Source organism: Hetaerina americana, unplaced genomic scaffold (assembly GCF_022747635.1).
Source record: "Hetaerina americana unplaced genomic scaffold, ioHetAmer1.1.p SCAF_7, whole genome shotgun sequence".
Classification (NCBI taxonomy): domain Eukaryota; kingdom Metazoa; phylum Arthropoda; class Insecta; order Odonata; family Calopterygidae; genus Hetaerina; species Hetaerina americana.
In genome coordinates this window covers 66,125,671-66,143,807 of record NW_027287316.1, presented here as the reverse complement: position 1 = coordinate 66,143,807, position 18,137 = coordinate 66,125,671, and the positions used below count along the sequence as shown (strand labels likewise).

At 35.3% G+C, this 18,137-nt stretch overlaps 1 protein-coding gene across 1 annotated transcript in view; it reads left to right on the top strand.

Annotated features, from left to right (window-relative positions):
• LOC139696427 (uncharacterized) overlaps positions 1-18,137 on the top strand; it is a 55,364-nt gene that overhangs the window by 16,842 nt on the left and 20,385 nt on the right. Inside the window, exons 7-10 of the mRNA XM_071595189.1 lie at positions 3,571-3,661; positions 10,931-11,158; positions 15,624-15,926; positions 16,256-16,383. Of these exons, the coding sequence (XP_071451290.1) occupies positions 3,571-3,661; positions 10,931-11,158; positions 15,624-15,926; positions 16,256-16,383 (750 nt within the window). The remainder of the gene's footprint in view (positions 1-3,570; positions 3,662-10,930; positions 11,159-15,623; positions 15,927-16,255; positions 16,384-18,137) is intronic.

The window sequence follows — 18,137 nt, the reverse complement described above, 5'->3', positions numbered from 1 at the left end:
CTTTTGGCTAACTTTCACTGGACTGCTATGTAACATTTATTATTTTAATGGAAGTAAAATTGAAAACTTCAAACTCATTATCCATTTCCTAAGAAATTGTATTGAGAAATAAAGGACCAAATGATATTGGTGATTTGTTAAATATGCACAATTACTAATTGTGATAATGGTTTGAATAAAGATGGTGGACTTTCAACCTTTTATTTGTGTCCTCAGATATGTTTCATCTCATTCATATTTTTGCTAAAGTCTCTGCTATGATCATATTATATGCAATGTTTATGGAGGCATGATGCATTTACTAGAGAAATTATCTAAATTGCACTCAGTTCCTTGCAATCTGTTTGTTTTGTTGTTCAGTTTTGAAATATTTATAATTTTTAACATGCCAGAGTCCTTTCCTCCATTGAAGTTTGGACTGTTTTACCCATCATATATCAGTAGGCTTGTATTTTTGTTCTATAAACTATAAAAAAAAACTATAGAAAATGTGCAGGTGATATTTTAATTCCTATTAGTTAAGTTTTGGACAGCTAAAATATATGCTTTTGGTGCCTTAATCAGTATGTGAAAGGAAATATGTGCTAAAATTAATTCTAAAATCAATTTGTAGCAAGAAAACAATTTTTGTGGGATAAAACTAAATATTTATGTTGCTAATTTAATATATATGTATATGTTTCTTTATATGCAGATAAAGCCCACTCATGCACCTCCATGCATTATAGTTTATTATAAGATAAGGTTCTCAAGATATAATAAGAATATAGTTAATTTCCCATGAAATAATGAGAAAATGTGTATGTTTTGCTTGGATAGAGGCTGAAAATATAACTCAAGACAATTATTTATTAAGTTAATGTATATTTAAGGGACCAATATAACTTTTTATGAACTTTGTTGCCAACCTTCTAATAATGGCTGCAATCATATATTTTTTCTCTATAAAGCTCTAGAGATAGAATAAACTTAAATGTTAAGATTTTTCATTGCAAAACAATGATATGGGTCACTTTATCATTTATATTGGTACTTTCATTTTCAGTAACAGAAAGGTTTTATATTTTAGGGGAAAAGAAATATTTGGGTTTTTGCTGACATTTACTTTGGCATCAATTTTATTGTATTTTCTTGCTAGTGCCCTCAGTTGTTCCAGAACGCCATTTAACAATTTCTTTTCTTGGTTTTATAAGTTTTTTCTCTCACTTTCTCTTCTGCTGCTTCCTGTTTTTTTATTTCTTTCCCGTTTGCCCATCAGTATATTCTGTAGATTCTCTGAGTACTCCTGTTCAGTATCATTCTTGCCAAAGTGACTGGGGTAGGACCTTGATTAGAGGTTACACCTATATCCTGGGATTAAAAACATGGATTTATATTGGTAACGAATATGGCTCAGAGAAGTTATTATTAAAATGTGCAAACATGCTTCCATGAGGAGGAATACAACTTTAAGGCAGCAATTCTATGTGACAGGCATCTGCGAAGAACCCTTTGTCTTAATTTTAAGGGTTTGTGGCAATTTTAATGAAGTTTATGAAGCATTGTTTCCTGTTTAGTTTTGTGAAGTTGCTTCTAGCAGATGGGATTGTATTATGGGCCCTAATCAGTACTGGGGACTGGACCGTGTAAGACCGTGGATGGATGCTTGAAAGGTCTGCGGTTGATAATAGTGGCAATAGAGCTCCAAAGCTCATTATCCATTGAAAAAGGTTATCTCATATTTATCTTCTTTGACAATGATAACTCCTCTTTAGGTTTTTGTGAAATAGTTTTAAATGTGGACGAACATCAAATTGACATTTCTAGGTGTCCTTTGTTAATAAATAATGTTATTTAGTTAATGCCTTGTTGTTCAAGATGCAATCTTGGACCGGTAAATAAATTATCAATGTAGTTCCATCTTACTCTTACTTATTGTTACATTGTGAGTTTGTACATACAATCATCATTCTGTTATTGTAATTTGCTTATTTGCTACCTTCTTGTCATCCTTTGGAAATTTTTATCCCCTCAACTAAATGGATTTTAGAGGTGGTATTGGTAATTCCATTGTTCCATTCACAGGATCTATTTCCTCTGTAAACTCAAATTGCTTGGTTGAGATCTCTTTCTAGTCTGTGAAAATAGGATTTTCAGACTCTTTTTCCACATATTGATCTGCTGAGGGAACCAACCTGTTTTATCATATGATTAAGTACAGATCATATGTATGTAATTGAAAATTAGTTAATTGTGTTTATACAAATTCAGTGAAATAAACAAGGTTAAATGACTGAAGTTAGAGTAAAACTACTAGGGTTTCTAATAATTAAACTCGTTGCTTAAAAGAAAAAAAGTGTGCATTCATCCCTTAATATAGTGTAATGCCTTTGGAAGCTTTGAATTTCCATTTTGTTATTTAAATTTTTGTTGCAAGTGTTTTGAAAAAATTACCTGTTGAAAAAGCATAGAGTTGTGAAGTCTTTATCCTAAGTCATTGTTGCTGAAAAATGGTGACTACATTTTGAGGTATATTTAAATACAGTTTCACAGCTGGTGTCTACTTTTTTTGTTCACAATTATCATCATGGTGGACATTTTACAAGAACACATTTAATAGTAATGTAAGAGTCCAGGTAAGGACCCTTGTTTGTTGCCTCTCGTTATTCAACAGCCTTACATTGTTAGTGGTAATTTTCAGGTTTAATCACCATACCATGGACAATCAATTGGTTCATCTCAAAGATGTAATTTAGTAATTGATCAAGTTTTATTGTTATTATTTAATGTCTAAATTATTCTGGTGGAGTGAATACCCCCAGAACCACAGTAAACCCCTCCTGGATATCTTATGGACCAAAATCACCACATTTTCAACATCCATGCTAGAGTTTGGCCTCATACCTATGACCTTTTGGTTAGGAAGTGGGCATATTACCCACCTTGATAATTTGGCTGGCAAATTGTGTTCAGTGTCTTGAATCTTATATGTCCTTATGTACTTTCATTGGGATCTGCTAATCATAGTTACTTTTTTTATAACTTCCGTAATATCATACAAAGGAAATGCGAGTTAAAATAGGAATAGGTATTAGAAAACACTATTTACAGTGGTAGATTCTTACTATTTATTATTTAGGATGAGTGACTAGAGCTAATGAATAAAAAAAGCAACAGAGTACGAGCATGTAAAATTAAGAATTCTAACATTATTATTGTGAAACCCATAGTTATTAAGTGGCTTCTGAAATCACTTTTGTTATCAAAGTTTACTACTAAAGTCATTTGTGTCCCAATGAAATTCCATAGCAGTTATTTGAACGATGATACTTTATTGTATCTTTTTAAGTTCAAAGTAAATAATTCAGCCTAAAAATACTGCCGAGTGACAATTGATTGCAATTTTAGTTCTTTATTGTGGGTATGGCGTTAATATGTTAGGTATGTTACAATTCATAAAGAATTTGGTAGGAATGGAAATGTATGAGAGGAGCGATCAGCAATATCAATAAATAAACCATTTCAAGAGGTGGAGAAGAAGAAAAAGGAATGAGCATATTTTCAAGATCTCCTCTGTTCTTCTCCTCCCAGGGCTGTTTCCTTGATGCAGAGCGTCATTAAAGGAGAAGATTTAGAAGTGGAGGAAGTTCCTAAAAAAAAAGCTCTTCTCTCTTTAGAACTGGTAAGTACTGCTTCATTTGGTAGTCAAAAATTTCATGTCTCATGGAAGCATAATTCCTTTCCAAGAAAATATTTATAAAATGTGAGAATAAAAGGTTTCCTATAATTTTTTTAAATTCTTATCAGTTATTTCACTTTTATAGTTTATGAGTAGTAATGGATAGTTTTTTAATTCCTTAGTGTATGTGTATGTGGTCAGCCTATTTGAAAATATGACTTTTTATTTGGTAAATGAGATGTGAAAAGTCAACATATGAAAAAATGGGGACTTATTTTCAAATTTACACGGGCATTTATTATTGCAGCAAATAGTATTTCATTTGGTAGAATTTTTCCTGCAACAGGCATAAAGTGGTGAGTTTTAGTGTGTGCATGATCAACCATAGCATAAATGGCATGAACATGTTTTCTTGTATTCTGTTGGATGCAAAAAATGTAGTGAACTCCACATTTGGCCCGTCACATTAATGTGGCCAATTTGCTTTGATGTTTTCAGAAAGTTGGTGCATAAAATGTAGATTTTTTTGCAGGAGTAGACCATGGTGTTGATTCAGAATCAAATTCTTGGAACCGGTGTCAATGAGGATAGTTGGCACAATGTATCAAATAAGATTTGGCATGAATATGGCAATTTTCAAATTGTTTTGAAATTTAAGAACTTGAGAAATATCCTGCTTGCCATCACTTTGATATGGCTGTTCAAAATCATTACCAATATTTATATTGAAGTAGCTCTTTTCAACAATGTATCAAATTAAAACAAGTTAATGCCTAAAAGACAGCGATGACATATCTCAAGCAGTATGGGTGACCAATTACGCCAGCAATCTTTTAGACAAATATAAGCATTTTTATTAATTTTACCTATTAAGGTAGGCTTTGGATGGACACACTATAGAATTATCCTGTGACTATTCCCTTGTCTCTCTTGACAAAACAGAACTTGGCATCCAACATTACAATAAGCCCCTCTTTACTTCCGTATACTTTATTCCTCCCTTCATTGCATCCAACATCCCTAACCTATTCTTACTCAAATCTCTTCCTCATTTACATGGCATTCTCCCCTCTATCACAGTCTTCAACCCCCCATTGCCAATCAATATGCTTTGCAACCATCTTTCATGTCTCCGTATGATTTCTCCTGACAATACCCTCTCCTCTCCAACTATACCCAGCACTTCCTCATTTGTTTTCCTTTCTGTCCATTTAACCTTATCCATCCTTCCACAAGCTCACATTTCAAAAGCTTCCATTCTACACTTATCATCCTGCATCAATGACCATGCTTCTGCACTATACAAAACTAGGTTCCATATCAAAGTTATGACGAACTTTTTCTTAATACCCTTTCTCAATACCCCTGTCATCAATTCCCTTCTCCTTATGAAAGCTTCCTTGGCTAATAAAATTCTTCTCTTTATGCCATTACTTCTTGGACCAATTTTGTCCGGACCAATTCCAAGATAGGTAAACTTCAACCTGCTGAAGTTAGTAGTAGTAGTTTTTAGGGGAGGCGACCGACAGCTAAGGTCATTTGCGCCATAGGGGATGGACAGGAAAGGATGAAGGGTGGAGAGAAACCCGGCGTCGGCATTAGCCTACTCTTTACGAAAGGCGCCAAGGGGTCCGCAGCTTAACGTCCCATCCGACGGACGCCGTACTCACTCAAAGTGCCCTCCACAAAGCACCTCAAGTAGGGATCGAGATACCTCTGAAAAATATTCAACACCACCGGGATTTGAACCCGTGCCCTCAGGGTGGGAAGCCAGTACGTTAGCCCCCGCACCATCTCGATCCCCCTGCTCAAGTTTATAAGCATTTATTGTAATCTAGCCTTTCTCTTTCTTGTAAACCAACTAACGTTGGTTTTATTTACATTTCTTCTCATCCCATACCTATCACACTGATTTTTTATGCACTCAGCATGCTTGGAATACTTTGGCTGACTGGCAAACTAAAGGTTTTTCATCAGCAGACCTTACTGATATATTCCCCTCCGATTTTAATTCCTACCCTCAGTTTTTACCAAGCCTCTTTAACCATTTCCTTCATAAATGCTTTGAACAGCACAGGTATTAATGGACACACCTGTCTTACCCCTCTTCATAACACTGCCTATCTAAACTCTCAGATCACCATTCTAAGTAATCTGAGACATGTACAGGTTGCAGATAAGTCTCTTATCCCTTCAATCTACTCCTATTTTCTGCAATACATAGAAGCATTATGTTGGATAAAATAAAATGGACAGAGCAGAAAACAAATGAAGTTGTAGGCATGGTAAGAGGAAGAGAAACATGTTGGAAGAAATTCAAAGATGACTGGACAAGTGGTATGCAGGAGATACTGTTAGGAAATGGCATGCTGAAGACTGTAATAGAGGGGTGAGCGCTGGTAAATTGAGGTTGAATGAGGGAATGATTACACATTTTGGATGGAATTAAGGAAGATAGAAAGTATGCAGAGCTAAAGAATAAGTTATTATAATATGTAATGTCAGTTGAAGGATATTTTGTGTCATGCTAATCAATGCTTGAGAATTCTAGGATCCATCTAAAGCTTACCCTATCAGTAGACTACTGCGAAAAATAAAAGTATTATGTTAACAGAATCAGAATGTTTACCTACCTTCTATAAGTAATTAAAGCAGTGAGTCTTTGAGTTCTCTTTATCATTGTTGTAAACATGCAATGATAAAGAACTGCATAAACGGGATGACATTTTAAGCTTAACTTTTTTACATGTCATTCCTGTAGTTCAATATAGTCTTGTCTGCTATTACCTCCAAGTCTCATGTCATGTCCTCTTATGTCATAGGCTCATGGAATTATTTCACAAATCATGACAAAAATGTGCTTGAAAATGAGAGAAAAAGGCTTTCTTTTGTAAAAAACTGAGAATATACTAAATTGATTCAATGGTGTTTATTAAACTGTTAACATTGATACAAGAGACTAAAAGTATAAAAAAATGTACATCTTTTTGCAGCATTATTCAAAGTCTTACACATTAATTTTATCATGAGAACAAATCTAAAATGATCACTTGCTTAGTGGCCAATTTTTGAGGAACTAAACCCACTTGCAAAGCAAAGTAGGTCTTCCATGCACCCCAACTATCAGGGAGCTAGCAGAATTGACTAAAGAGCACCAAGTTTCACTTTCACCCACACTCATGAATATATTACCATATATATGTGGATGTTATATCATTTCTCCAAAGAGTAGTATAGTCAATTATTACAGGGGTAATAAATATTCCTACTTAAAAATTGTAGTGGTATTAGCTACTGTTGCACAATCAGTTGGAGACTCTGGAGGGATGAAGATAAATTGACAGAAGAAAAAGTAATGATATTCTTAAAAAAATGTGAAGACTGTGCTAAACATCGATGGTGAGTGAAATGATAAATATTATTTAGAACTTTTCACTTACTCTGGAAGCATTTTGAATGGAAAATGGATCTAATGCAATGTAGTAGTAAAGGTATTATGAAAAGAATTTCATTTGGGGAGGAAGCAAAAATGAAAGAATTGATGAATAGGAAATTGAGTGAAGAAAAGGTTAGTAAAGGCTTAGATACAAAGTATGGCAATGCATTGTTTTGGGAAGTCTTTTTGAGAGAAAATGAATCCAGTTCTGATGCTTGTGAGATTTGGGTATTAAGAAAATAAGATGGATGGAGAAAAAAACAAAGGGAAACATTTTTAGGCGTGGTGGGGAAACTGTTTAGGGAAATTTGAAGAAATAGGGAAAAGTGGATGGGACAAGAGATGCTAGGATATTGCAGATCATAATGTATGGGAAAATGTATACTGAAATGGGAGAGAGAAAATTTGCTTTTGACATGAAGAAGAGAGTTGGTAGGAAGAGTGGCAGCAGGTATATGTTGATGAAGAAATCTAGTGTAAGGCACAAGGCATTTTTAATCTGTAATACTCTAAAAGATGACAATTTTATTGAATGGTTTCATTGCTGGATCAGTTTAAAACCTACCTTAAACCAGTGTGCCACCTATAGTAATAACAAATTAGTTTTATTACAGTCTTTCTTTCATAATTTTGATATATTTTTTTGCAATCTGTGAAATCCTTATTTGACCGCTTGATTAGTTTCTTTTTCTATTCAGGGTAGATATACAGTATATCTTTTAAGTTTAATAGCACTCGTGATGCATCATAAACTGGAAGTAAAAAATATGGTCTGTAAAGCATAATTTATGATATGTGCTGTTTTGTCCCTAGTCATTGGCTAGTTTGGTGCTATAAACTTATTTGAATCTAATTTGACTCATTTTCTATTTATTTATGTTTCAATTTACTGAATGTTTCAGTTGGAAGGTGTGAAATTCCATTACTTTATATCGCTTCTTATAAAATATTATGAGGGAGTAGAGAAATGTCTAGCTTTCCAGAATGATAAAATATAAAATTCACTTGTAGTTGATTGACAACAAAAGTTTTGACTTATTCTGGTTCAGTGATTCAATTCGAATAATAAAAATTGAATGGTTGTGGTCCAGCTTAGGCTACCAAGAAAACAAAAGTTTTGCTTCAATTAACTGTCTTAAAAAATTTTTGTTCAATTGTCTATTTTTTTATGAATTAACTTTTGAGGATAAAATGTCAGAGAAAAAAATTAGTAATTATTGTCCATTCCTTTGCTTCAAATTGTACTCAAATCTCCTTTTTCTCAAAGATGGACATCGTATTCAAATCATTCCCGCAAGGGGATTTCATTATGGCAATAATGTAGGAAATGTTTGAGACAAGGGCTCTGGTATTTGCGGAATGTTGCATTTTATGCTCATTAGAAGCTTGCCTAATATTATGCCCACCTGGAGTAATGATGTAATAATTAGTTTTGTTCAACCTGTAATAATGTCAGGTCAGTTCACAAGCCTTATTTTCCATATATTTTTTTCATAAAAAAATTGAATGTATTGAAATTGCAGGTGTGACATTGTGTATAAGTAAAACTGTGGTTTTAGGTAAACCACGCTCAGATGATGGATGATTCAGGAGGTGAATGAAATATGATTTTTTATGCATTGCGTAGAGCTGTTGTTTCAATTTAAATGTTTCCTTCAGTTAGATTCAATTCAATTTACAACTGTTACCACAGAGACTACTTAGTTCAGTTTTTATTTGTGTACTTCTAGTCTTCAGTCATTATCGAAATAGATCTTACCAGTGCTCAATTGAATTATTAGCCTCATAAACGAGGAAAATCTTTCTATTTTTATTTTTGTATTAATTGAAAACAAACTTAATCAAATGATATAAAGTTTTCAAATCCTTATTTGTTGCATCTCTGAAATATGAGGGTGATTCAAAAAGTAAGGTCTCTTATTTTTTTTCATGAAACATCAAATTTATTCTCAGCTTTGTGTGTGATAGGCTGAGCATTTAGCTATTTTTCTACATAGTCGCCTTGATGATCAACCACTTTTTCCATCCTTGTAACCAGCTTTTTAATACCTGCGTTGCACCTTTCTCCCGTCACATCACGAAGCCAACTGACGACTGCTTCTTGCACTCCCTCGTCTGACTTGAATTTCTGTCCTCCAAGGTGTTTTAGAGAGCGGGAAACAAGTGGCAGTTGACGGGGGCAACACATTTGGACATGCATTGTCATGATGCAAACACACTCCAATGGTGAGACACCTTGTTGTAACCAAGGCCCTCTGGCACATTATTCTGCACGGAAAAGTAGCCATTCTCTTCATTAAGGCCTTCCTTTACCTCAAGAAGGGTAATTCTCTGGTTATTGCACACCATCTTGTCAATTGGAGCCACCGTTGATTCCGGCAAACTCGGCCACCCCGACCACTGCTCATTGTGGACTTTTTCCCGGCCATCAAAAAACTCCCAGCACCACTTCCGCATGTTTTTGATGTCCATACAATTCTCATCATACACTTCCACTAAATGGTGATGAATTTATATTGGAGAAGCAGTCATCAGTTGGCTTTGCAACACAGTGGGAGAAAGGTACAATGCCAGTATTAAAAAGCTGGTTACAAGGATGCAAAAAGTGATTGATCATCAAGGGGACTATGAAGAAAAATAGCTAAATGCTCAACCTTTCCAACGATGTACGCTAAGTTGAGAATAAATTTAATTTCACATGGAAAAAAATAGGAGACCTTACTTTTTGAATTGCCATTAAATGTAGAGTAGTTTAAGGACTGCTTTGTCATAGCTATGGAAATTCTTCCTTTAACTTCCATTACTGGCTATGAACCTTAAAGTTGCATTCCTTGACTTTAGAGATGTGATAACTCTTCATAATGAAATGCTAATGGTTTTGTTCTTATTTCAGTGACCATGCTAAATAATGGCTCAAATTTTAAGCCCAAACTAAGTATCTATGTTCACATTGGATTATGTACTCTTGTTAAGTAATCACAAATTACACCACCTTGTATCCTGGGTGTCATGAAAATGTACGTGGGATAGAATGAAATCAATTTATTTAACTTATGATTTGTGTAGGCACAATGTTTTCTATGCAATAATATCTTCAGTGTGCTCATCTGACTTGTAAATGTACATATTTGAGCAAATTCGAGGTGAGGATGATTCTCATAAATGCTATGTCTTAGCTATTCATACTGTAATGTCCCAGGCATTATGCATAGTGAGAAGTTCTAAAAGCCATATGAAGTTTCAATGTTATTTCATGCTGTGATATAGTATTTTTCCCTTAGGAAGTTAGTTTAAGCATTTTTTAGGTACTTAAGTTTTTAGGTAAGTTTTTGCCTCATCAATTGCAAATTATAACCTTTGCATAGGTAAATATGTGGATATCAGTGTAGAAATGGTGATTTATTAAGATTCATTTTTATGTAGACCCTCATCCATGCCAGATGATTTAGGAAGCATTAGTTTTAAAATAGTTTTTTGTAGTATTTGGTTTTAAAATAAATTATTAGATTTTTAGTGATTACACTATATCTGTGAACATAACTCCCCCTGAAGGAAATAGCAGTGATTGAAGTGTTTAGTGAAATGATTTTAATACTGGATGCCTTTTTAGACTATGAAATGTGAGAGGTGTGTCGTGGAATTTTGACTTTTTCCCAAAAAATGGTGGGGGCAGGAGTATGGAGAAAAATATGGAGAATATCCATATAAGGTAGGAGTAATGCTTTATTTCCATCGTGTTTGAAATGCGCTACTATGTATGTATTGGTAGATCTAGTGTTAACTGTGAGAAAAGACTTTATTGCAGGAATGTTTGATGGCCAATTTTGTTTTCACAGGAGGAGATGTACGAAAAGAATAAAGAAGGAGCTGCTGAAATAGATGGTGAAGCATCTGGAAAGGAAGGAGTGGGGATTGCTCCATCTCTTTATCAAGTAGCTGCTTGGATGAGAATTGTCCAGCGGCATGGGAAGGCCAATTGCAAGAACTCTGGGTGCTCCTTTAGTTCAACTCTCAAAGATGAGCTTATTCAGCATTTTAAAAACTGTGATTTTAGGCCAAAAATAGTGAGTATTGCTAATCATTTTGTGTATTATGACTTGGGAAATATTTTCATTGTGTTAGTATTTTGGCTTTTCAATTATTTAAGTTGTTGAGTGAGAAAATAACTAAGGAAAACAGCTCGACATAAACATTTTTATTCACATTTGTTTACGAGTAGTTTCAAGTATGAAATATTTATGTTATAATTATGATTTCATGAACATTATAGTTTCAGGCTTAACTTTTAGGAACTTTTAATCAGGGTAACTTCTTTGACCCTAATTTTATGAAGATTAATCAACTACTTCTTATCAGAAACTTCACAAAATGTTTTGCTGACTCAAATTGTGATGGTGCAATGTTTCGTTTGATTCAATATGCCAGGTTTCTAGAAAAATCTTTTGATTTATTTTTAACTATTAGTTGAAGATAAAAAAAGGTAATCAAATACGTACATATACATATCTTGCAGAGACAAAAACTACTGGTGAATAGAATAGTTTTGATTTTCTGAGAAAAAGATAATTTTGATGAAATTTATTGTTGCTAAATGCCAATTGTATAATTATTTCCTCAAGTTCAGCATGCAATCTTTGAGTTAATTGATGATGGTTTTATGCAGTTATTTTATCAGTAATTTTAGGTTTTGATTTATAGATGATGGATTTGAACTGTTTCATTTCTATGTTGAAAGCCACCAGTGGAGTTACCTTTTCTGTTTAACTTTTCTATGGAAGTATAGCATATTCTCTAATAATAATTGTTTATAAGAGATCTGAATACCTAGTGAAGTCTTAAGTATAATGCTGTTTGTTATACAAAACAGAATTCTCATTTGAAGCATGGTTATATTTAATTAGGGCCATCATTATTACAGGTATTCTACTGGTTTATGAAGGTTTTTAATGGACACAGCCTCTACAACTGTACAATGATACATTTACTTACCTCATCTAAGAAAAAAACCTGACATCCAACGCTAAAATAAGTTCCTCTTCAATTCCACATACTTCCTTCCTCCCTTAGTTCCGTCAAACTTGTGTATCCTATTCTTACCCCTCCCTTGTTTGGCCAACATTCTCCCCTCTATCACAGTCTTCAACACCCTATTGCCAATCAAAATCATTCATGCTTTCTTGAATTGCCCCTAGAAATCCCCTCTCTTCCCCTATCATATCGACCTCTTCCTCATTTGTTTTCCTTTCTGTCCACTTCACCTTCTCCATCCTTCTCTACAAACCGAATTTTAAAAGCATCCAATCTACGCCTATCATCCTGTTTCAATAACCATGTTTCCATGCTGTACAAAACGTAATTCTTCTTCCTGTTCAAAAATTTTCCGAGATATGTTGTCTGTTTCACCTGCTCCAGTTTATAAGCACCTAGTTGTTAAGGCTTCCATGAAGTGTAGCAAATGAAGATTCAAATCTTCCGGGATTTCTTCTGTGTGGATCCATTATCTAGGGCAACAGTTTCGACGGCATTGTAATTGGCATCTTCAGGTCAGAAGTGACACTTCTCTTATTTGAAATCAGCCTAACATAAGCTTTGTTTACATCTATTCTCATCCTGTATTCATTGCATTGAGTCAGCATACTTACAACCCCTTGGCTGACTGACAAACTAAAGCTTGATCATCAGCAGATCTCACTAATTTTTTGAATTCCACACCAAGTTTCATTCCTATCTCCAGTTTTTCTCATGCCTCTTTAACCATTTTCGTTCGATAACATATTTTTTGAAAAGCACAGGTGATAATGGAAACCCCTGTCTTACTCCTTCTCCTAACACTGCCCATCCTGACTTTCCATTCGTCACTCTTACCTGTGCAGTCTGAAACATGTACAGGTTGTGGATGTCTCAGTCAGATGTTCATTCAGCTAAAATATCTAAAAAGAAAACATGAAGTTGAATGCATATACATGGGATGGATAAAAAGTATCGGGAACAATTTTTCCTGATGTGACTGTGCATCTTGTCCTTGTTGCTTGCTGTGAGCTTGCACTGCTCAGGCTCGGTGATGGGGGACCTGACCTTCAACAAGTGCCAATTGCCTGCATACATTCGTTCAGACTAGATCGTGTTTTTAGTGGACCCTTGTCGAGTGACTCGGTAGAAGCGCAAAATGCAGCAAACGGTTGAAGAGCAGTACACGATCAAATTTGTGTTGGACTGTGGAAATCGGGTACAGAGATATTGGGCATGATTCGCCAAGTGTTCAAGAATGAAAGCATGTCACAAACTGCAGTTTTTAAGTGGCACAAGATCTTCAAAGATTGCCGAAAGAGTGTGGAGGATGAGCTCTGCACTCGATGGATGTCGATGCCAAGAACTGACGACAACATGCTACATGTGCACAAAGTGGTCAATTCAGACCGTTGGTTAATTGTGTGCAAAATTGCAGATCATATTGGCACTGATAAGATGACAGTGCACACCACTGCACTGAATTTTGGCATTGCAAAAGATCTGCACCAAACTGGTCCCAAAGGTCTTGAAGGACAACCTAAAGCAGATTTGAGTTTCTGGTTGTGAAGACCTGCAACGCTTTGAAGAAGACCCTGACTTTTTGGACAGTCCCGACTAGGCACCAGCAGGCTGTTTCCTATTCCCAGAAGTGAAATCCTCCCTCAAAGGAGCCATGGGATGCTAAGTACCATCAAAGAAGCTTGCATGCATATCCTTAAGGACCTTCTGGAATCCGCCTACCAGGGAACTTTCGATTCATGAATAAGCTGCTGGCAAAATTGTTGATGCTCAAGGGATGTATTTTGATGAATTTTGAGGAATTATAGCAATATCTGAAATAAATCTATTTTTCCAAAGGTTTCCTGTGACTTTTTATAGTAGTCTAGGGGTAGAGCGTTGGACTACTGACCAAAAGGCCTGGTTTCGGTTTGCAGGCATGCCTCCGTGGGCACCCTAAGCTCTACCCAAGGTGTGTGATTTTGTGGGTGCCTGATCTTCCTGGGAAACCATAGCCGGCACAGGGAAAGGATCTGGAAACCCCTACCCTGATGGGTGAATTTCACATACCTTTGGGCTTAGTATTGGTTGAACTCAACCCTAACATATGAAACTACTTTCAGGTTGACGACTGTGTTAATGGTTTTATAAATGTTAAATCGTGATTGCCTAACAAAAATACCTTCGGTGAAAAGTCTTCTATGTAAGGATGTTAATTACCAATTTAAAGGTAGCAATGAAATCATGTATGATGTACAATTAGAATAGAGAATTAAAATGAATAAACCATAACCATAAACATAGTAATCAACCTGAAGGTCAGTTTTTTTGTAGGTGATGGAATAGTTCACCCAGTACTCAGCCCAAACGGCTTGTGATATTCACACATTTGGGTAGGGTGGCCAGTTGCTTTCCCTGTGCTGGTTATGGTTTCCCAAGTAGATCTGGTAACCAAAAAATAACATAACTTGGGTGGAGCTGCACCTGCAGCGCCACCCAAGCTATGTAATTGACTCGCAAATGTATGGTATAGAAAAAAATGTAGTATTTAATATATATCTACGAGTTCACATCAGTGTATGTGAAAATCTAGGATTATCCGATACTTATTACTGATTATTTTCTTATTAATTTTGGTACGAATGGAAGGCCACTGGTTTAGCAGTTCCACCTCATTAACCTTGATTATAATTCTTGAGGGTCACTGGGCTAGACAAACCTGAGTGGGAGAGTGTGTGTGTGTGACTCATTATCATTGTTTTGCTTTTCTCTTTTTTTTATTTATTTAAGTGTGATTGATAGGTTCCTCGTGTAGTGTTTCCCTCTTGTAATCCTTAGTGTTTTTTATGGTTCCATTTTTTGAAGGATTTCATCAGTCTGGATATTGGGCCTGCCATTCCACTCTTCATCATGGCCATTTTTCAAGTCTTGACATCATTTTCTAAACTTTCCTTCATTCATTACTCTAGGTCCATAAACTAGACACAACTCCTGATGAATTTGGGCAGCTGGATGAGCTGTTTGCACGCACAAAGCTTTCGAATCACAGCATGCACTTCGTAACTGGTGTGAGCAATAATTTTCACATACATCGTTATCGGCATTTACCAACAGATAGAACAACTACTGAATCAAATTAATAACTTCAGTGGCTTCAGAAACAATCAATAGATGATGCTGAATGCATACAACTTTGTTCTCACCCACCAATATTAAAATGTAAAAAACTACCCTTACCTCTCGGATATTTTGCCTCGTATTAAAGATTAAATCTGTGTGTTTATACATGTGTGTATCCATGATTACCAATTAAACCATGGCGGTGAAGAATGAAATATAATGGTGGAAGTTACAATCTTTTTGTGTCTCCTCAAACTTCCTTAGATGAAAGATTTTGGATTGATTATGCCTGAGACTGTTTCCAAAGTTACTCTCACTCTATGACAGTGTTTAACTCCCAGTATTCCTGTGTCACGTGGTTCTAGTCACTTAGTTTTTGCGTTCGCCGATTCTTGTTGACAGAGTTTCCTCTGCAAGATATGCAGCTTTGGCTCTGGGGAGGAGGCGGTGATGAGGAAACATGTTAAATCTGTCCACATGGGCGAGAAAGATGGAGAGGAAGCTGTTGAGAGCATGAGCGAGTCAGATTCAGGTGGATCAATGGCTGAAACAGAGTGCGATTCTAATGAGCTGGATGGGGAAGAGGATGCTGACCAATTGGCAGGGAGCTTGGAGGCCTCAAAAGTGAAGAAGAAGAAGGGCAGGAAGAAGAAAATAGAAAAGAAAATGAAAGAGGAATCGAAAGATAAGAAGGGAAAGCCTAAGGTGAGCTATGGAGTGCTGGGGTAGGGGAGAAAGTTTGTTTTCAGGTAGACTACAAAAATTTACCATATACTGGTAGAACTTTGTTTAATGCATGCAAAATAGTTTATTACCTATACGTATTGTTTAAATGTTAGCTCAAAAATTATTTTTCAAAGTTTAAATATGTATTAGTATTTTAGTGTGTGAAGTTTGGTGACACTTTTAGATGTAATTTTTCTCATTTTTTTTGGCTGTAGACTTATTTTACCAATGTATTCAATTTATGGAGAGTGAATTCACTTAAAAAAAAGCACATGCTATGTTCTCTATATGCTTTTTATCTTTTCCAGGAAGAGGAAGGAAAAACTCCAAAAACAATAAAGTACACTAAGAATATTGACTTCTTAGCAAAACATGGCTTGTATCGTCGCTCAGGTCTCCAAGCTTACATTGCAACACTTCGATGGAATCTTGATTTGTGAGTAATAATTTGGTTGAATAAATTTGGTACAGAATGATGTTTCTGATATTCATTCCTCAGTTTTCAAGTTTCCAGGCACTTGGGAGCTTGAAGTTGCAAAATTAGTTGATTCTTTTAAAATTTCAATGCTCATTTCCCACACTTCTTTCTAACTTTTTGTTTCTTAGTGATATATATGGTTTTTCTGATGATGGGAGTGGCTCAAGTGTTATATTTTGCAAATTACTTTTGTTTAATTATTCAAATAACATGAAAATATAAAACTTAGAAAAAGGTTAAATGTAAACTTGATCAGGGCTTTCAACCTTAACTCAGTTGCAGCAGCCTGATGGTTTTCTTGCTACTCCACATGGAATAAAGGTGACAGAGCACATCCTTCCCTTGTGCTGTTAGAAGCCAAACAGCTAAGAGGCCTTTGTAAAGCCATGAATACCTTATCTTTCTACAAATCCTGTGTGGAATTCGCCATAGAGTGCATCTCATTGACTCACTAGTGGAACTTAAATTCAAGAAATAAATTTTAAACATGCATGAATGTTTCTCCCACAGTAGCCTGTCCATATGCACAAGTATGTATGGCACAGCTCAGGGTTTTAATTTGTTTTAAATTTTTCCATCCAGTGGCATTTCCGTATGGTGAAGAGTTGTAGTACATCTCTGAGAGGGGGTCACAGTCTTAATGTACTACTGTTCATGTATAATATTAATGGATTTGTATTCTATCATTAAAGGTAGTTATTGGTTGAGCACAGACGAAACACCACTACATTTATTAGCTTTGCCTTAGACAATCTGACACTTTACACTACATTAAATTCTTGTTCAATTCAGAATACTGTGGACTATATAGGGGTCAGAGGTTGCCGGATTAAGCATAATCTGGATTATCCAGGGATTTGACTCATGCAACTCCACAGAGTATTTTTCTCCACTCTTCTTGATGTGCTCAGTCGCTGATAACTTATTATGACCTTCTATTGGGAACTGGAAGCCTTATGGGTAAAAACACCCTATGTAAAGTTGACAAAATTTCAATAAAATACAATGGAGAATGTCCGAGCCAGTTATCTCAGTTATTCTTAAGAACTTCAATCAGTAATGATAATGTGTTAGTGGCTACTTTGTCAATGATATCATCCCATTCATTTGACTTTTACACATACATTAAGTGAATCACACAGGTTTTTATTTAATAAATGCAAGTTTAACTTTAGAAAGTTGTGATAGTTTTCTTTTGTAAATGTTAGTAGCGTTGCCTTGACGCTCGGTTAATCCCATGAGTGGTATGCCTGTTAAAGTTCTGGGCTTTGCTCTGCTGTCTAGCACGTTTTATCCTGGGAGAATTCCTTGGTCTAATACCGTTAAATAATTTGGTAGTAGTTCATGTGTTGTCCTAATGGTGGCACATCTTTCCAGTCAGCATATAGTTCTCCTATTAGAGTTCATGGGTATTCTTTAGTGGCCATCATACCATGGTGGAAGCATTACACAGTGTGCAGTGTTACCCTGAACAATGGAAAAGCATAAAGCAAGCATAAAATAATCTGCTCAATAATAAAGAAAAACCTGTTGTCTGATGATTATGTCAAAAAATATATTTATGGGACAAATATATATAATCAATCAATTTCAAAACCCAACTAATTTAAAAAAATACCCTGGAAAGTATGACTTGGAAAATATTAAATCACCAATAAAGGGATTAATTCTTTTCTCATCCAAACTTAAATTATACTATCCACAGAAGAAAC